This window comes from Ursus maritimus, unplaced genomic scaffold (genome assembly GCF_017311325.1).
Source record: "Ursus maritimus isolate PB19 unplaced genomic scaffold, ASM1731132v1 scaffold_5, whole genome shotgun sequence".
Classification (NCBI taxonomy): Eukaryota; Metazoa; Chordata; class Mammalia; order Carnivora; family Ursidae; genus Ursus; species Ursus maritimus.
Window position 1 is genome coordinate 63,160,536 of NW_024426663.1, and position 21,195 is coordinate 63,181,730.

Genomic DNA, 21,195 nt, shown 5'->3' on the forward strand with positions numbered 1-21,195 from the left:
ATGAATGAGTGACAGATATGACCCTATCCCTAAATATTGCTGTTGGCACTTTCAGGCAGAGTGTATTTAAAGAAGATGAACTGTGCAGGATTTCTCCAGAGGATCACTAATGTATAGCATGCCACCATATTCCTCACCCACCGGTATGAAATGCAGCACTAATGTTAAGAAAACAAAGAACTCAATCCAATCAGAAAGTGCATGATGCGGCTTCAGTAATGCAGGAAACTTGGAAGATTGGAACGTGGGGAAGAGCTGCTTTCCTAATCTCCAGGGAACAGAATAATTACTCCATCGCTCCGTGACTAAGAAGAGCCAGTACCTTGGCTTTTTTTAAAAGGGTAGTGCTGTTGCCAGAAGTTTGAGGCACATCCAATGTTTATGCCAAAGGAACTTTTGTAACTGGACTTTTGAAAAAGAGAAAAAAGACAGGGTTGGGTGGCGGGAGGTGTGGATAAACGCTTCCAGCCAGGGAAGGCCAACCCGAGGGTGTTTTTATGCAACTACGTACAACCACATACAGCTTTGGGCAAAGCTCTATTTATTTCCCTCTGTCCTCCTCAATTTGCCTTCAGGTCATTGCTTAAAGATTATTTCACAAACATTATCTTTTCTTCCAAGAACCTCAGTTAAGAATTAAAATACAAAGTCATTAACAAAAAGCAATCAGGAATTCTGTTTTTAAACACTCAACTCAGACCATGAATCCTGCCTGCAGATAAATCTCCTTTGAAATATATTACTTACCCTTGGATGGAGAACAAATCTGGATGTATTTAAAGAAAATGTGGGTTTTCTTTTTCTTTCTTTCTTTCTTTTTTTACTTAAGGATTTATATTAAACAAATGTCTATGGGGCTTCCCAAGGTTTAGAAGACATCCACTTTTAATTCTCTGAGGGTGTGGCCCCAGGCACCTGTTCACTCTCTGGCCCTACCTGAAGCCACTGATGTGCCACAGAGCAGACGTGGCCCGGCCCCTGCCTGCAAGAGCAGTTCATTGAAAGCAATAAATATTGGACAGAAAAAAGCAAGAGCTCCTTGAAGGGGTCAGATGTCTTAACAGAATGTCTTTCTTCTTTCCCTAATCTTTAATGCCAAGAACTGCTTGTTCTTCTGTGTGAAATCAACAAAAGGGATTAAGTAATACAATGCATCCCTGCTCAAAAAAAAAGGATCACTTTTTCTTTTGAGCAGAGTTCTTTTTTATTTCCCTTCTCTCCTCCTCCACTTCAGGTAAATGCTTAGACATTATTTCACAAACACTATCTTTTCTTCAAAGAACTTTAGTTAAGAATTAAAATATTTAATTAACTAGAAAAAAAAATCAGGTATTCTACTTTCAATTCTCAGTTCTCTCAAATTCTCTGTGGCTGTAGCATTTTCCCCAAATTAGTGCATTCCAAATTCAGAAAGGTGAAAAGGATACTTCTTTTTACCAAAAAAAAAAAAAAAAAAAAAAAAAAAAAATTGAAGGAAAATACTTTGAAAAAAGATCTGTAGTGAACATGCCAAACTATTAATAAATACTTTATTATAGGAAGTGGTAGCTCCAACAGATATAACATTAAGTGCTAAAGACATAGATGAGTAAAAGCCTCAGAAAAGACATTTTAAAGAGAAATGTAGATAATTTTCTAATTATGCAACCTTGCTAGTAATCTGAACAAAGAATTTAAAGATATATTTGTTTCTAGTCTATAAAATTATAAATAAAATTAAGTGATTGTTTCCCCATTTAAAAGAAAACATAAAAAAAAAAACTCAAGACATTCTTTGTTCAAACAAAATATTATTAATAAGCCCTAGCAAATTGGCCTTCATCCAACATTTTGAAAGGGTGGACCATGAAGATTGTCCTATTTTCCCTGCTCACTATCCTTCAGGGACTTCTGAGGAACGTTGAAGGAAGTTCTATCTCTCCATGAAGCATAACTGAAAAACCACTATTTTTAATATCACGCAGTCCTGATACGAGACCATATGCACAACAGGTATTCTCTCGCAACGTCAATGAGATTCCAAAGCACATCAACCATTTGGAACAGCAATTTGGAAATATACCCTAAAAGTCACTAAAATACCCATGTCCTTCGACTGACTTCACTTCTGAGCCCCTCTACTGGCTACATTGCATACAGATACTAATTGCAGCATCATTTAACATAGTAAAACTTTAGGAAAAAAGGCACGTGTTCAACTGTTCAGTACATGCTTACTGAGCAAACGACCTTGCAAAATCTAACGTTGCTGTTGAAGGATGAGGAGAAAAAGGAATGGCTAGGGGCGCAGTTTAGAAAGTCCAGGAAGAGGTTCATTATGTAGTGTCTCATCTGTCCTTTACTGAAGGAGGCGTCGATCTTACTGGAGGACATGAATTTCCCAAATTATCCTAGTCCAGATATCACATTACCAAAGAACACAATGAAAACTAGAAAATAGGACAGGTTGTGGCATTATAATTAATTGTTCTACTAGGACTCTTCAGATAAGACCACAACTTTGTCATTGGCAAAGTCTCCCTGAAGAAAATAAAGGTCAAAAAGTCTAAAACATTTCTCTGGGACTCCCTGTCCTAGCGATGGACTTAGGGAATGCAGAGCTATCTGAAGCACCCCTGATCAAGAAAAGAACAAGGATGGCTTCTGGCCACAAAGGGGGTGGTGGGTCAGGAGCTAGATGGGAGGTCTCTACATGGTAAACGTCAAGCTTAAAGTGAATAAAAGCATTTTGTAAATAAGATCATCCAGTTTCGCATTCTTCCTGTGTTTCTCTTCCCTGTGTAATCCCATATCTTCAACAAAGTCAAATTTAAATGCTTCCAGCCTAGTCTCAGCTGTGCTGCGGGTAAAGGAAGGATTACATGTCCGTATTTTAGCCAGCCAGAGAAGACATCCCAGCCCGCCATCCATGCCTTAAGCTGGCATGATGATGGCAAAGGGGATGAGTGAGGAATGAGGAAAGGGGTTTATCAAAGGCCAAGGTCCGGCCATCAGCTTCTGCTGCCTGCCCCCGCACAGGGAGGCATTCCCAATCACCATTATCCATGGGGTGGTGTGGATTTGATGACAGAAGGTCACTTCTTTGTAGCCTCAAGAATGTTTAGAAAATCAGTTAAAAAATAAGCATCTCAAAGTACAAATGAGACCAGGAAAAGAATGTCTGAGGGCAAAAACGCAAACAAATGAATAAAGACAAACGTCAGGCTCTTGCAACTCTCTCCGCTTGTCTATTTTCAGAAAGGCGCAATTTATCTGTTGTTTGTGGGAATGATGGTTTTAGGTCGGGAGACACATGAAAGCAAAATCTCTTTTTTAACTTTAAATCAAAACCAAACAAAGGGACAAGACTAATGTAATCACTTATTCAAAAGAAAAGAAATAACAAACAAGTATAATCAATATCATTAGTTTTGTTTTTTAAAGAACAGCATTTTGAAAGACTATCTAATTCAGCCTTGCAGTAATCACTTTCTGTGTACAGAGCACGCATCTAATTTCACAATCGGATGTGTGCTATATTTGCAGAAATTTTAATCCGTCTAAGGACAAAGTAGACTGGAATGCAGGTCTCTCCTATCCTGCCACAATGTAAAGCACTTTAGTACAATCCTGAATAGCTCTCTTTATTTCTTCTGACTTGTTCTATACTCATTTCTCCTAGGCGTACTACATATATCTCTGGTAAGTCAGTCAAACTATGTTCTGGAAGAAGGTGGAGGACACACAAAAATTATTTTTCTCTCCATACTTTCTTTTTTCTGAAATTACTTTTTCTTTCCGAAAATGATTCCTCTTACCTTAGGTTGTTTGCAAAGATAGCGACAAAGTTCTCCAATATACTGAAACACAGTCACATTATACTTTCTGCAGTCATTCCAAAATTGACTTGCTGAGAATTTCTTCTTTAACACACAAGTAGCACCTATGAGAAAAGGCAAAGAACAGGCACTGGGGAAAAATATTCAAGGGCAGAAGTGACATAAAACATAAATGATGTTGCCCTTTCTAGAACACTTTCACTCAATTTCAAGGCTGTTCTAATCCATCAGTGGACATTTATATCAAGCTCATTTGAAACCATTAATCTTACAACTCAATAAACTTTAAAAAAATTCATGTTGTAATTCTATATTTTGACTGCAAATATATTTTTTCTTTTTGCAATACAGGGGATGAAAGAAGAGGTCAAAATAAGTAGGGGAGTTGCAAGTATTAGAGCATGACTGTAGATAAGGGTCAGCCTTCTTCACAGAGATCAAGAATATTCACTTACTTTTGTTCTTGGATGTGTACATTTTGTTTATTTTTAAAACATTAAAGCTGCCTCAATATTTCTTGATGTTGAGAGCTGGTAAAGCAGAATTGGTACGATAGCACCAGCCAAGTTCGTCGATGACTACAGAACCTAAAGGTAACAACCTAATTTTCACAGCAAAGTCAGTCATATGAATATGTTCCAAGGAAAAGGCTCATGTCTTGACCCTTGCCTTTGTTTATCTTGGACACCAATCATATTCTAAATATGCTACTCCATAAAATTACTTTTTTTCTATTTCAGACATACACAGATAGTAGTGAACGGTCTCTGTTATATATTATTTAAGGGCCAGACACTAAAATAATCTCAGCATGTTTATGAATGGAATCTGCTGCGTCACAAACTACCAACAGACTTACTAGGTGCCTGGGGTATCTTGTTTGCAAAGACAGCCTCAACAATTCCTGCTATGCACTTAACTTTACCATGTGAAGTTGCCACCTCTCCCCTTCGAGGGGTAGGGTGTGTTTCCTCACTCCGCAAATCTTCAATCTAGACTGGTTTGTGACTTGGTTTGATCCACAAAATGCAGGTGAAATGATCAATGTGATTTCTGACATGAAGCCTTAAGAACTATCCAGTTTCTACATTCACTACCCTCTTGGAAGCTTCCTTCCACCGTTTAAGGAGGGGGGCGGTGACCATCAGAGGATGGGTGATCACATGGAAGGAAGCCCAGTCAACAGCCAGCTCCAACCACATGGCCAAACTTCCAAGGCACTGCTCTTCTCACTTTAGGAACAGACTGAGTGTGTCACGAAATTGTGTCCTTTTGATAAAAATGATGTTGCAATTATATAACAAGCCCACAATCACTCTGAATTCTAAAGCAGTTTTAAACTTTCACGAACACAAGTTATAGTTAATAAGCATTTTGAAAACTCATCAGACAGAAAATGAAAACTTACCCAACTCAACACATCCACCGATTCCCAGAAGAGCTCCTGAACTATGATACAGAGGGAGAGTGATATAAATGACATCATTAGCAGTACAACCGAAAGCCCACAAGCCGGCAGAGCCTTTTAAAGCCTGCAGCTGAGTAATTACAGCTGCTTTTGGTAGACCTGGGAGAAAAAAAACAAAGAAATATATGTAATAGAAAGCAAGATCACATATTACGTATGTGCGTTGTAGGGACCACGCAAATGTGAGCTGTTGCTGCAATTAATTTCTAGAATCTTGGATCTCCCCAAAAGGATCAAAACTGAAATGATATAGAGTTTGAGATACCATAAGCTTCAAAGAGCCACATCTGCTAGAAGAATGACAAAAATGCCCCAAATCCGAAAAGGGAGACCCCAAATGAGGCAAATCCCAACATAAATCTAAATTATACTTAAAGTAGAAATTTTCTACTTTCCAAGTAAGACTCTACCTCAAGAACCAGTAACTTTGTCATGTTTTATATGTCCTAGAATAAGATCATTACAGAATATCAGGTTCCATAAAACATGATGTTGAATCACATTCATGTTCCAAACGTAAATCATTTTCTTTTTTTCTTCCAGTCTTCTTCTATGTACAGTGAGTTTCTTATAAAAATTTGTAGCTGTAGTTAGTGTATAAAACATTTTACATACTGTGTTTAATTTTCCATAGTGTTATAGTCTTTTGTATATAATGTCAGCATAATAAATTCATCATGTTAATACATGATATAGTATAAAATTGCCTTCTCTGTGATTAAATATCAGCAACTTCATGTTTCAACCTACATCTCCTCATACACACAACACACAACTTGTTTTCATAACGACAAGTATCCTCTCTGGAATTCATTTGTTAGATTAAATGGTATTTTAGTCCTATTGTGTTTGTCAGTTCAAAGAGTTCTAGTATTTTTGGAATGTCCTCATGCAGAGGGCCCCATCCCAAATCTACCCCACCAATAAAGTTACTTTGATTCATAACATGTAATGGTAACAAGGAGTATCATTTGTTGTTCAGAGAGGCAAGCAGAGACCAATGTCAAAGAAGCCGCAGGAACAAGCAAATGGCAGGACCAACAGTGAAGAGCAGTGACCATAAGTGTGGCCCTTCTCTCTACCCCACATACTGATACAGTCCCACTTACCATTTGTCAAGGGTGGGTTGCTAACGTCAGTGGCTCTGCAAACTTACTGCTGTACCTGATTGGACTTCATTTCCCAATTCTAGAAACTGAGACCTAAATTTCACAACGTGTTTCCCAAATTGAAGTACTTCCTCGTTATTTTCAGCTTGCCTATAGCAAAATATACTCCCACAGTGATGTCAGCTGCAAGGCTGTGTGAGTCATTCCTTTTTTCTTTCTCCTCTGATATACAACTAATGGGACGTGTAGAACTACCTCCCCTCCAAAAGTGCCTCTGTACAACATACAAGGACACCCCAGAGAGCCATCCAGCTGTGGACGTGAATGTGGGTGAACTAGACCCCAGAGGAGGTAAGTGGCAGAGTGAGGGAAGTGGTGCTGGAGCCGTGACCTTTCTGGCACAAGAGGTCAAGGGTGAAGGCCGTGAGTGGGCGAGTAGTCAATCGGCCTGGCCCCTGTGGGCTGCAGCTGGAAGGATCAGTTGCTCTCTTTGAGGAGAGACCAGAGCGACTGAGGGGAGGGAAAGGGAAGTGAAATAGGCAGACAAAGAGAGGTGAAGGAAAGTGACTCCTACTATCTACCCCAGGATTCAAGAGGATCACCCATAGACCTCTAGGACCCCTCTCTCTTGTACTTGATGATTCCCCCTACCAGGGCAGAGGCATGCCCAAACACACCTCCCAGCTCCCACCTCAAATGCCACTGTGCCTGCCTTTTTTGCGTTCCCAGCTCCTGTAGCAAAACCTAAGAATTGGTGCTATAGCGCCACCTCCTGGAAAACAAAAGGAAGGCTCCTAACCACCAATGTGTTCAACTGTTAGTATCAAAGTAAACCAAATCTTGCCTAGGGGCACCTGGCTGGCTTAGTCAGTGGAGCATGTGACTCTTAGTCTCCAGGTTATGACTGAGAGCCCCAGGTTGAGTGTAGAAATTACTTAAAAATAAAATCTTGAACAAACAAACAAACAAAAAACAAAACTGGGAGGCCTGGTTGGCTGAGTCAGTTAAGCGTCTACCCTGAGCTCAGGTCATGATCCCACATCAGGCTTCTTCCTTGGCAGGGAGACTGCTTCTCCCTCTACCTGCTGCTCTCCCTGCTTGTACTCTTTCTTCTCTCTCTCTGACAAATAAATAAATAAAATCTTAAAAAAAACAAAAACAAAAAACCTTGCCTAAATAAGAAAGGTATTTGCTGCTTCAAATATGGTGGCAGAGGCACTTTTCATCAAACATCATGAAAAATCATGGTAATAGAAAATAACAGAAAATGACAATTTTCCATGAACCAAACCCAAAGATATGGAATACTGCAATCTAACTGATACAGAATTTAAAATAGCTATTATGAAGATATTCAATGAGCTACAAAAAAACTCAGACAATATGCTGATCTCAGGGATACAATTAATGAACAGGAGTACTTTACCAGAGAGACTGAAATTGTAAAAAAGAACCAAAAAAATTCTGGAACTGAAGAACTCAAAAAATGAGAAAAATGCATTACGAATGCAATGGAAATAGACCAGATCATATGGAAGAGAGAATGAGTAAGATGGAAGATAGAAATACAGAAATTATTCAAGTGTAAGAGGAGAGAAAACTAAGATTTTTAAAAAGTGAAGAAAACCTATGAGAGGTATCTGATTCCATTAGAAAAGCCAACACAAGAATAATGGGTAGCCCAGAAGGAGACGAGAGGGAGAAGGGGGCAGAGGGAATATTTAGAGAAGTAATAGCTGAGAACTTCCCATACCTGGGGAAGGAACTGGGGATACAAGTCCATGAAGCTAATAGAATACCTTACTATTTCAATGCACAAAGATCTTTTCCAAGACACATTACATTAAAACTGTTAAAAGTCAATGATAATGAAAGAATTTTAGAGGCAGCACAGGAAAAAAAGACAGTAGCCTGCAACAGCACCCCCATTACACTATCAGCAAATTTCACAGCAGAAACTCTACAGGCCAGCAGAGAATGGAATGACACATTCAAAATATTGGAAGATAAAAACTGCCAGCCATGAATAATCCATCTGGCAAAGTTATCCTTTAGATGTGAAGCAGAAATAAAGGCTTTTCCAAACAAACAAAAGTTGAGGGAGTTGTTGAAAAGAGCTCTTTGAGCTGAAACAAAAAGGCAAAAGTACCAGAACTCTGATTAAGGTAATAAGCAGTCAGTCAGAATTAGAATACTGTAACTCTTTTTTAGAATAGTATAATAAATTCTTAACTATAACATAAAGGGAAATCGCATTAAAAATAACTATAACTACTACAACTTGGTAATGAAAACATAGCATATAAAGAGATAATTTGTGACATCAAAAATAAGAGAGTAACAGTAAAAAAATGGAATCTTTATAGGTAAATGAAGATAAATTGCTTTCAGTAGAAAAGGAATTATTTTATTTATGAGATGTTTTATGTAAATGCTTGGTAACCACAAAGCAAAAATCTAGAGCAGAGATGTTATACATAAAAAGGGGCAAGACTGAATAAATTAACATGTAAAACCACCAACTTACAAACGTAGACATAAACATAAATGGAAGGAAAAAAACACAATAGAGATACAAAATAACCAGAAGGCAACAGATAAAATGACACTAGTAAATCCTTGCATATCAACAATCACCCTAAATGTAAACGGTTTGTATTCACCAGTCAAAAAGCAGGGTGGCCGCATGGATTTAAAAACAAACAAATAAACAAACAAAACAAAACAAAACAAAACAAAATGAAACAAGACCCAAATATATGCCACCTGCAGGAGAATCATTTCAATTCTGAAGACACACATAAGTTCATAATGAAAGGACAGAAGTTGATATTTCAAGCAAATGTAAATGAAAAGAAGGCAGGCATATTTTCATAATCACAAAACAGTCACAAAACAGACTTCAAACCAAATGGGTAATAAGAGAAAGAAGGTCATTATATAGTGATAAGGGGTCAATACATCAAGAAAATACAATGATCATAAATATGTAATGCTCTTAACACCTGAGCACCAATCTGTATTAAGCAATCAATAACAGATCTTAAGGAAGAAATACACGGCAGTACAATAATTGTAGGGTACTTCACACTAGATCTTAGCCACAAAGCTGGCAAGCAATTGTAGAGAACCTCAGTACCCCACCATCAACAATGGATAGATCATTCAGTCAGAAAAATCAACAAGGAAACACTGGAATTGAGCAACATTTTAGAAAAAATGGACCTAATAGACATGTACAGGACATTCCATCTAACAGCAGCAGAATACACATTCTTCTCAAGGGCACATGGAAAAATCTCCAGGGTAGGTCATGCCATAAGTCACAAAACAGATCTTAGCAAATTTAGGAAGACTGAAATCATACCAACTATGTTCTCTGAACACAATGGTATGAAACTGGAAATTGGCAACAAGAGGAAAGTGAGATCTACCAGTTGTGGAAGCTAAATAACACACTTCTAAACAGCCATTTGGTCAAAGAAGAAATCAAAAGGGAAATAAAAAATTGTCTCAAAATAAAAGAAAATGAAAACACGGCATATCAAATACTGTGGAATACAGCAATAGCAGCTCTGAGAGGAAAGTTTATAGCTACAATTGCCTACAATAAGAAATTAGAAAGGTCTCAAACAAATGACCTAACTTTATGCCTCAAGGAAATAGAAAAAGAAGAAAAAAATAAGCTCCAAGTTAGCAGAAGGAAGGAAATTATAAGGATCAGGGCAGAAATAAATGAAATACGGACCAGAAGAACAATAGAAAGGATCAACAAAACTAAAAGCTGGTTCTCTAAAAAGATAAAACAAAATTGGCAAATCTTCAGCTAAACTAACTGAAGAGAGAAGACTCAAATAAATAAAATTAGAAATGAAGAAGAAGACATTATAACTGACAGTATAAAAATAAAAAGGATCATGAGCGACTAAGGTGAAGAATTATATGGCAACAAATTACATAACCTAGAAGAAATGGATACATTGCTAGAAGCATGCAATGTACCAAGACTCAATCAGGAGGAAATAGAAAATCTGAACAGACAAATAATGAGTAAAAAGATTGAATTAAAAAAAAAAACACACACCAACTCCCCAAACTGAAACCTCCAGGGCCAGATTCTTCACTGGAGAATTCTACCCAACAATTGAAGAACTGACACCAATCTTCCTCAAGCTCTTCCAAAATATTGACAAGGAACAAACACTTTCAAACTCATAATAAAATACAAGATAAAAATACAAGAAAAAAATATATAAGCCAATATCCCTAATGAAAATAGATGCAAAAATTCTCAATGACATATTAGTAAACCAAATTCTAGAACATAGTAAAAGCATGATACACCATGACCAAGTGGGATATATTCCTGGGATGCAAGGATGGTTCAACATATGCAAATCAATAAATGTAATACATCACATCAATAAAAGGAAATATATAACACACATGATCATTTCAATAGATATAGAAAAAAAGTATCCGAATATACAATATCATATTATGATAAAAACCTTTAACAGACTATGTATTGAAGGAATATACCTCAACATAATAAAGATCATATATGACAGACGCACAGTTAACATTAGAGTCAATGGAGAGAAACTGAAAACCTTTCTTCTCTAAGATGAGGAACAAGGGCAAGATGTCCACTCTCACCACTCCTATTCAATACATTACTGGAAGTCTTAGCTAGAACAATTAGGCAAGATAAAGAAATAAAAGTTATCCAAATAGGAAAGAAAGAAGTAAAATTGTCATTATTTGCTGATGATATGATTCGATATACATAGAAAATCCCAAATAATTAATCAAAAGACTATGGGAATTAACAATTTCAGTGAAGTGTTAGGACACAAAATCAATATAGAGTAATCAATTGTATTCCTTTACATTAATGATGGATCAACTGAAAACGAAAGAAAATCATCCCATTCACAATAGCATCAAAAACAATAAAATATTTAGGAATAAATTTACTCAAGGAAATGAAAGATCTGTACAATGAAAACTACAAAACTTTGCTAAAAGAAATTGAAGAAGACACAAATGGAAAGACGTCCCATGTTCCTGTGTTGGAAGAATTAGTATTATTAGAATGACCATACCACCCAAAGCTATCTACAGAGTCAATGCAATCACCATCAAAATACCAAAGGCATTCTTCACAGAAATATAAGAAACAATCCAAAAAATTTGTGTGGAATCACAAAAGACCCCAAAGAGCCAAAGTAATCCTGAGAAAAAAAGAACAAAGCCAGAGGTATCAGGCTTCTGATTTTCAAACTATACTTACAAACCATAGTAATAAAAACAGTATGGTATTCGCACAAAAATAGACACATCTACTAATGGAACAGAATGGAGAGCCCAGAACTAAACCCAGGCATATATGGTCAACTAATATTTGACAAGGGGGCCAAGAAAACCCAGTGCAGAAAAGATAATCTCTTCAACAAATGGTGCTGGGAATGCTGGAGAAACATATACAGAACAATGAAATTGGACCTCTATCTCACACCACAAAAAGTTAACCTGACACGGATCAAAGACTTAAATATAAGACCTAATACAATAAACTCCTAAAAGAAAATGTATGGAAGAAGGTCATTGATATTGGTCTTGGCAATAATTTTGAACACGATATGAAAAGCATAAATGATAAAAGAAAATTTAACAAATGGGGCTGCATCAAACTCAAAAGCTTCTGCACAGCAAATGAAACAGCCAAATAAAAAGACAACCTATAGAACGGCAGAAAATTTCTGCAAACCATATATCAGATAAAGGGTTAATATTCAAAACCTATAAAGAAGTAAGTCAACTCCATAACAGAAAAAAAAAAAATCCAATTAAAAACGGGGCAGAAGAATTAAATAGTTATTTCTCCAAACTGTACATCAAAATGGCCAACAGACACATGAAAAGATGTTCAACATCACTAATCACCAGTGAAATGCAAATTGAAATCACAGTGAGATAACACATCATACCTATTAGAATGGCTACCATCAAGAAGACCAGAGACAACAGGTGCTGGCAAGGATGCAGTAAAAAGAGAATATTTATACATTGCCAGTGGGAATGTAAAATGGTCTAACCACTGCAGAAAACAATATGGAGGTTCTTCAAAAAATTAAAAGTAGATTTACCATATGATCCAATTCCACTTCTGGATATATACCCAAATGAAAATGAGATTTCAACAAGACATCTGCACTCCCATGTTTATTGCAGCATTATTCACAATAGCCAAGATACAGAAACAACCCAAACTCCCATCAATGGATAAAAAGATGTGGAATACTATTCAGCCATTCAAAAGGAAGCTATCCTTCCATTTGTTTTTGTTTTTGTTTTTTTGATATCCTCCCATTTGTGACAACATGGATAGACTGACTGATGCTTGAAATGATGCTTGATTTTCCCACCGAGATTTGGCTCACACTGGTCTTTCTATCTCCCAACACAAATCTCACTCAGACAACGAGCCCTACCTGTTCCATACAAACTAAACTCCAATTTTGCTCTGGTAGGCCTTCTCTGGTTTCATCCTATATTCAGCAGTTTGTAGCAACCAAAAGTACTTACACATCGCTCAGTCAACTGGGGCACCATCTTACTAATAGTAGGACATCATTCTTTCTCTGATTGAACATATTCACTGATAAAAGCCAAAATTTTCATGGGGTTTTTGGTCACAGTGGCACCTAGAGCTATGAACCACAGGCTTTCGTGACTCTTAGACACCTTAACCCAGGTGCACCTCAGTCCACCTTGCTGCTCTGTCTGCGCTGACATTTTCTGACAAGTTTGTGCTCCATTTCTTTTTTTTTTTTTATTAATAATGATTTTTTATTATATTTTTTTTGGCCACATACCATATCACCCCTGGTTTCGATGTAAGGCTCGATGATTCATTAGTTGTGTATAACACCCAGTGCACCATGCAATACGTGCTCCTACCACACATCACCGGTCTATCCCATTCCCCACCCCCTCCCCTCTGTAGCCCTCAGTTTGTTTCTCATAGTCCATAGTCTCTCATGTTTCATTCCCCCTTCTGATTACCCCCCCTTTCTTTATCCCTTTCTTCCCCTACTGATCATTCTAGTTCTTATGTTCCATAGATGAGAGAAATCATATGATAGTTGTCTTTCTCTGCTTGACTTATTTCACTAAGCATTATCTCCTCCAGTGCGTCCATGTTGTAGCAAATGTTGAGAACTCATTCTTTCCGATAGCTGAGTAATATTCCATTGTATATATGGACCACAACTCCTAATCCAGTCATCTGTTGAAGGGGCATCTCGGCTCCTTCCCGATTTAGCTATTGTGGACATTGCTGCTATGAACATTGGGGTGCATATGGCCCTTCTCTTCACTACGTCTGTATCTTTGGGGTAAACACCCAGTAGTGCAATGGGCTGGATCATAGGGTAGCTCAATTTTTAACTTTTAAGGGACCTCCACATGGTTTTCAGAGTGGCTGTACCAACTTGCATTCCCACCAACAATGTAGGAGGGATCCCTTTCTCCACATCCTCTCCAACAATTGTTGTTTCTTCTGCTTGTCTATTTTTGCCATTCTAACTGGCGTAGGTGGTATCTCAGTGTGGTTTTGATTTGAATTTCCTTGATGGCTAATGATTTTGAACATTTTTCATGTGTCTGTTAGCCATTTGTATGTCTTCATTGGAAAAGTGTCTGTTCATATCTTCTGCCCATTTTTTGATTTGTTTATTTGTTTCTCGTGTATTGAGTTTGAGAAGTTCTTTGTGATCTTGGATACCAGTCCTTTATCTGTAGTGTCATTTGCAAATATATTCTCCCATTCAGAGTAGGCTGCCTCTTAGTTTTCTGACTGTTTCCTTGGATGTGCAGAAACTTTTAATCTTGATGAAGTCCCATAAATTCATTTTATCTTTTTTTCTCTTGCCTTTGGGATGTGTCATGAAAAGGTTGCTTTGGCCGATGTTGTAGGGTTTGCTGCCTATGTTCTCCTCTAATTTTGATGGATTCCTGTCTCACATCGAGGTCTTTCATCCATTTGGAGTTTATTTTTGTGTATGGTGTGAGATAGTGGTCAAGTTTCATTCTTTTGCATGTAGCTGTCCAATTTTGGCACCATTTATTGAAGAGACTGTCTTTTTCCCACCGGATGTTTTCCTGCTTTATCAAATATTAGTTGCCCAAAGGCTGAGGGTCCATTTCTGGGCTCTCTATTCTGTTCCATTGGTCTATGTGTCTGTTTTGTGCCAGTACCATGCTGTCTTTGTGATCACAGCTTTGTAGTACAGCTCGAAATCCGGCATTGTGATGCCCCAGCTTTGTTTTTCCTTTTCAACAGTTCCTTGGAGATTCGGGGTCTTTTCTGGTTCCATACAAATTTAAGGACTATTTGTTCCAGTTCTTTGAAAAACGTTCTCGGTATTTTGATCGGGATAGCATTGAGTGTAGATTGCTCTGGGTAGCATTGACATTTTAACTATGTTAATTCTTCCGATCCATGAGCATGGAATATCTTTCCATCTTTTATGTCTTCCTCAATGTCTTTTAAGAGTGATTTATAGTTTCTAGAATAAAGGTCCTTTTCGTCTCTGGTTAAGTTAATTCTAAGGTAACGTATGGTTTTTGGTGCTATTGTAAATGGGATGGATTCCCTGATTTCTCTTTCTTCGTTCTGTTATTCGTGTACAGAAATGCAACTGATTTCTGAGCAATTGATTTTGTATCCAACGTTACTGAATTGCTCTATAACTTCTAATAGTTTGGGAGTGGCTTCTTTTGGGTTTTCCATATGAAGTATCATGTCGTCTGCGAAGAGAGAGACATTTTGACTTCTTCTTTGCCGTTTGAATACCTTTGACCCTTTTTGTTGTCTGATTGCTGTTGCAAGGGCGTCTAGTACTATGTTGAATAATAGTGGCGAGAGTGGGCATCCTTGTCGTGTTCTGATCTTAAGGGAAAGGCTTCCAGCTTTTCCCCATTGAAAAATATTTGCAGTAGGCTTTTCATAGATGGCTTTTATGAGATTGAGAAATGTACCTTCTATTCCTACACTCTGAAGGGTTTTAATCAGGAAAGGATGCTGTATTTTGTCAAATTCTTTTCGGCATCGATTGAGAGGATCATATGGTTCTTGAGTCTTTTCTTGTTGATATGATGTATCACGCTGATTGGTTTGCGAATATTGAACAACGCTTGTCTCCAGGTATGAATCCCACTTGATAGTGGTGGATAATCCCTTTAATGAACTGTTGATTCTATTAGCAAGTATCTTGTTGAGGATTTTTGGCGTCCATATTCATTAGGGAAATCGGTCTGTAATTCTCCTTTTTGAGGGGTCTTTGCCTGGTTTGGGGATCAAGGTATATTGGCCTCATAGAATGAGTTTGGTAGCTTTCCTTCTGTTTCTATTTTTGAAATAGCTTTAGGAGAATAGGTATTATTTCTTCTTTGAATGTTTGGTAGAATTCCCCAGGAAAACCGTCCGGCCTGGAGTTTTGTTATTTGGAAGGTTGTTTATCACTGACTCAATTTCTTCATAATTATGGCCTGTTTAAGAAATAAATTTCTTCCTTTTTCAATCTTGGTAGTTTATAGGTTTCCAGGAAGGATTCCATTCTTCCAGATTGCTTAGTTTTGGCATATAGCTGTTGTAAAAATTTCTAATAATCCTTCCAATTTCAATGGTGTTGTCAGTGACCTCTCCTTTTTCATTCATAATTTTAATAATCTGGGTCCTTTCTCTTTTCTTTTGGATAAGTCTTGCCAGTGGTCTGTCAATTTTATTGATTCTCTCCGAGCCAGCTTCTAGTCCTGTTGATCTGCTCTACTGTACTTCTGGTTTCTGCTTGATTGATTTCAGCTTTAATTTTGGTCAACTGCTTCCTTGTGCGTGATTAGGCCTGTCCCTCTGTTGCTGTTCCAGCTTCTTGAGGTGAGAATATAAAAACTGCATTTTAGATTTTTCTATTCTTTTGAGTGAGGCTTGATGGCTATATATTTCCCCTTAGGACTGCCTTTGCAGTTCCCATAGGTTTTGGACTGTTGTATTTTCATTCTCATTGGTCTCCATAAATTGTTTAATTTGATTTTTGATTTCCTGGTTTATCGGAGTCATTCCTGAGCAGGATGGTTCTTAGTCTCCAAGTGTTTGAGTTTCTTTCAAATTTTCCTTGTGGTTGAGTTCCAATTTCAGAGCGTTGTGGTCTGAGAATATGCAGGGGATAATTTCAATCGTTTGGTATCAGCTGCGACCTGTTTTGTGTCCCAGAACATGGTCTATTCTTGAAAAATGTCTCCATGGGCATTAGAATAGAATGAGTATTCTTTGGTTCTGGGGTGTAGTGTTCTATATATATCTAAGAGTCCAACTCATTCGAGTATGGCATTCAAGCCTTTGATTCTTTGCTTAGTTTTTGCCAGGGTGTTCTGTCTATTTCTGAGAGTGGGTGTTGAGGTCCCCTACTATTAATGTATTTTTATCTATATGTCTCTTTATTCTGGTTAAGAGTTGGCTTGTGTATCTTGTTGTCTCCCTGTTGGGGGCATATATATTTATAATTGTCATATCCACTTGTTGATACTTCCTTTAAGATAATATAGGTGCCCTTCTGCATCTCTAACTATAGTCTGTAGGTTTAAAATCCAATTTATCTGATATGAGAATTGCTACCCCAGCTTTCTTTTGAGGTCCATTTGCGTGAAAGATGGTACTCCATCCCCTTACTCTCAGTCTGAATGCATCTTTGGGTTGAAATGAGTCTCTTGTAGACAGCAAATGGATGGGTCATTTCTTTTTATCCAATCTGCAACCCTGTGGCGTTTGAAACCAGAATTTAAACCATTAATGTTCAGGCTGAGTACTGAGAGATATGCTTTAATTCTGCCATGTTGTCAGTAAAGCTCTTTGTTTCTATTGGCTGTGACTTTCTGTTTTGTATCACTCTTGGGGCCTTTTACTTTTATGAACCGCTACTACTCCTGTAGGGCTGGTTTTGTGGTTATGAAATTAGCTAGTGACTGTCGATTCTGAAATGTCTTTATTTCTCCATCATTCTCAATGCAGGCCTTGCTGGATAAAGGATCCTTGGCTGCATGTTTTTCTCTGAAAGAGCTTAAAAATGCTCCCCAACCCTTTCTCTCATTCCAGGTCTGTGTAGAGCAGGTCTGATGTAATTCTGATGCCTTTGCCTTGGTACGTGAGAAATTTCTTTGCCCTGGCCGCTTTTCAATACTGTATCTGGATCTCATATTTGCGGAGTTGCACTATGACGTGACGTGGTGTAGGTCTGTCATGGTTGAGCTTGGGAGGGTCCTCTCTGCCTCTTGGACACGAATTTTTGTTTCCCTGCTAGATTAGGGAAGTTTTCAGCTACAATTTGTTCAAATATCTCTTCTAGACCTCCGTTTTTCTCCACCCCCCTCGGGGATGCGATGATTCTAACATTGGATCGTTTCGTTGAGTCAGTAATCTCCCGTAGCCAACATTCGTGGCATGGATTTTTAGACCATCTTCTTTTTTATTTTTTCCTCTATTAACCCATCCTCCAATTCACTAACCCTTTCCTCCCTTCTGACCCTGGCCGTCAGAGCCTCAGTTTGCCCTGCATTTGGCTCATAGAATTTTTAATTTCTGTCAAATTCGCTCTCATTTCCACCCTTAGGGATTGTATATTCTCAGTAATATTTCCTGAATACTTTTTTCAAGTCTACTCATTATCTTGACCATTGTTACTCTGAATTCAAATAATTTGGTTACATCCATATCCGTTACTTCTGTGGCAGAGGCCACTGACTCACTGTCTTTTCTTTGCTGGGGGGCTTCTCCTTCTTGTCATTCTGATAGAAGAGGTTGCGGGGTTTCCAGAGCCCAAAATTTGACTGGGTCCCAGGCCGTGCCCCTTGTTTTATAGGGATCTTAGAGATGTGGCTTCTTCTTTAAAGATTTTATTTATTTACTTATCTGAGAGGGAGACAGACAGTCAGCAAGAGCGAAACAGAAGCAGGGGAGTGAGAGAGGAAGAAGCAGGCTCCCAGCGGAGGGGCCACGATGGGGACTCCTTTCGGAACGCGGGATCACGCCCTGCCGAAGACAGGCGCTCAATGACGGGCGCCACCCAGGCGCTCCCGGTTGTGGAGCTTCTTGATTTTCAGCCTGCCTTCTGTGTTCTGGGGAGGGGCCTGCCGCGCCGATACTCAGGCAACCCCTGTTTAGTTAGGGTCTCCGTGTCCCCTGCGAGGGAGGATGCGGATGGGCACTCTCTGAGCCGGTATTTCCAGGCTTTTGTTCTCTGGCGGCTTTCCTGGCGGCCGGCTATGCCTCTTCTGAGGGTCAGAGCAGCAGAGGCTGCATTTGCAGAACAGAGGGATTGCGGCCCGTTCTCCACTGATGTTCTGGCCACTTTAACTCTATTATGTTGGTGCTGCTCACCTGCAGCGTCCCGGGATGTGCGCCCCACACCGGCGTCCCTGCCTCACTTCCAGGGCCGGGCGCGTCTTGTCCTTTGTGTTTTCAATGCACGCCAGCCACCAGCCGCCTCGCACGCTCCCAGGTCTCCCGGTCTCAGTCTATGCCCGGTGAGCACACCTCGATTCCGGAGTTTCGTGAGAAGCCTGGTGGCACGCGCACCCGGTTCAGGGTCTCAGTCTGCTGTTTCGCGGGTGCCGACTGCGAGTCCGCCCGCTCCCCCGTGCAGGTGGCTGCCGCTTCCCGGCGCCCAAACGCGGCGGCTCCCTCCCCCTTCCGTTTATCTTCCGATATCTGTGCACGGTTTACAGCTCCCCTCTTGGTACCTCAATACTCAGCGCTGGAGATGTTCATTTGTAGAGATCCAGATGCATCATCCTGCGTCTCAGGCTGATTCCGTGGTTATTTAGGCTGGTCTGGTACCTATCCAGCTCGACTCAGGGGACCGGCTGAAAAAGGGGTCCCCTACTCCTCCGCCATCTTAACTCCTCCTCCTGTGCTCCATTTCTATGAAACTGGAAGACAACTGATCTCATATGCAAAGCCGGCATTATCTTGCCTTTATCCTGATTAAAGTTTAATTTTTTTTTTTTCAAAAGAAGTCTCTCTGGCTCTTCCTGACAGCTTGGCATCTCACAACATGGGAAGTTTCTAGTCATCCGCATGCACAGGGAATCTATCCAAATTTTCTCATCAAAGCCACGTATAAAGATTTTGGGGGAGACTAGCTCCATCCTTGTTCTTGATAATTCAATGCCTTTCTCTTAGTCATCCAGAGGATCAAGCATTTATGCGTTTTCTGCTTCCAAGAAGTTCCCACCCATGGTTCTTCAGTCACTATATTCCCTACTTCCCACACTGTTCCTGATCTCATGGAAACCCAGCTTTAAAATAATTTTTCAACTGGGGTGTGACCAAAAAAAAAAAAAAAGGATGATTCATCTAGTTGGTTTCCATCTACATGCTTATGTCACTTCTTCAAAGGACTTTAGTAAACTAATTAGCCATGGTTCCCCTCCTAATTTGCTTAGCTTTAAGTCATAATGAACTCATTATTTATTATAAACCATTCAAAGTACTCAGATTTCTTCGGGGGGGGGGAGGAGAAGAGGAAGCAGAAGAGAGAGAATCTTAAGCAGGCTTTACCTCCAGCATGGAGCTGGACACACAGCTCGAACTCATGACCCTGAGATCATGACCTGCCTGAGCCGAAATCAAGAGTCGCTTGCTTAACTGACTGAGCCACGCAGGCAGCCCATCCCCTAGATTTTTTGATAGAAGAGACAACAAATATGAGATTGTCCAAGAAATGAAAGTGATCAAACGTTGATGGAGGTTAATGTTTGAAAGAAGGAAAGAAGAAAAAGGAGAATAAAATTTGTTAAAAGTGCATTTTAGCATCCCCTTTAAAAGAATTAGAAAGCACACTGACATTTTAAAGCCCTTACAGAGCCCGGAAGTACAGAAACTTCAGTATTTTTGTTAATGGTGTTTCTCAAACTTACATGGTCATAAAGCCTCTTTCCAATTTTTTCTTTTCTTTCTTTCTTTTTTTTTTTTTTTTAGGTAGACTCCACACCCAATGCAGGGCTCTAACTCACAGCCCTGAGACCAGACGTGATATCAAGAGTCGGATGCTCCACCGACTAAACCACCCAGACACCTGCCCCTTTAAAACTGTTATTTCATTTCTTTAAAGATGTGAAGGAACATGTCATAGAACACACTTTGAGAAATGCTCCAAAGTCCTTTGCTCTTCTAACCTATGAATCCCTGGCATTGGAACTCCTCATAGGTCCAGGAGGAGGTCCAGACATAAAGGCGAGAGGAAGGCTGTGTCCGGTGATTTGGGGATTAGGAGGGCAAAGGCGGGAGAGATGAGGTCAAGAGAAATCCAATCCAGAGGCAGGGATAAATAATTGGGGGAATTCTGGGATAGTTTTGGAAAAACAAAAAAATCTGTAAGGTTAAGGAAAAGGAGAGACAAAGGAAAGAGAGACTGAGATGGGGACAGCACCTGGCTTCCAGGCATAGCTCAGCAGTCAGTGACCTCATTTTCCTCCTCCCTCTCCTTCTAGGAACAGTTGAACCCATGGCTGCTCTGTCCAGGCTTAAACTTTCCTAGAGATTCCTGAGGCTACCCAACCAAGCCCACTGAGTAATAACAGAATTAGAAGTTGGCAGATAGAACTCCATACATACATGCTCAAGGCACAAAGTATGGATTTACAGATGAAATCAACAAAATTCTAGAAGAGCAGAGGTATGGCTGTGGTGACTGAAACAGCAGGACTCAAGAAGCTGACACCTGAGATGAGCCTTGAA

General features: G+C 39.2%; 1 protein-coding gene across 1 annotated transcript in view; it reads right to left on the reverse strand.

Moving 5' to 3' along the window:
* SLC27A6 (solute carrier family 27 member 6) overlaps positions 1-21,195 on the reverse strand; it is a 74,695-nt gene that overhangs the window by 35,716 nt on the left and 17,784 nt on the right. The window contains exons 3-4 of the mRNA XM_040622514.1: positions 5,227-5,385; positions 3,798-3,922 (exon numbers count right to left, since the gene is read on the reverse strand). Of these exons, the coding sequence (XP_040478448.1) occupies positions 3,798-3,922; positions 5,227-5,385 (284 nt within the window). The remainder of the gene's footprint in view (positions 1-3,797; positions 3,923-5,226; positions 5,386-21,195) is intronic.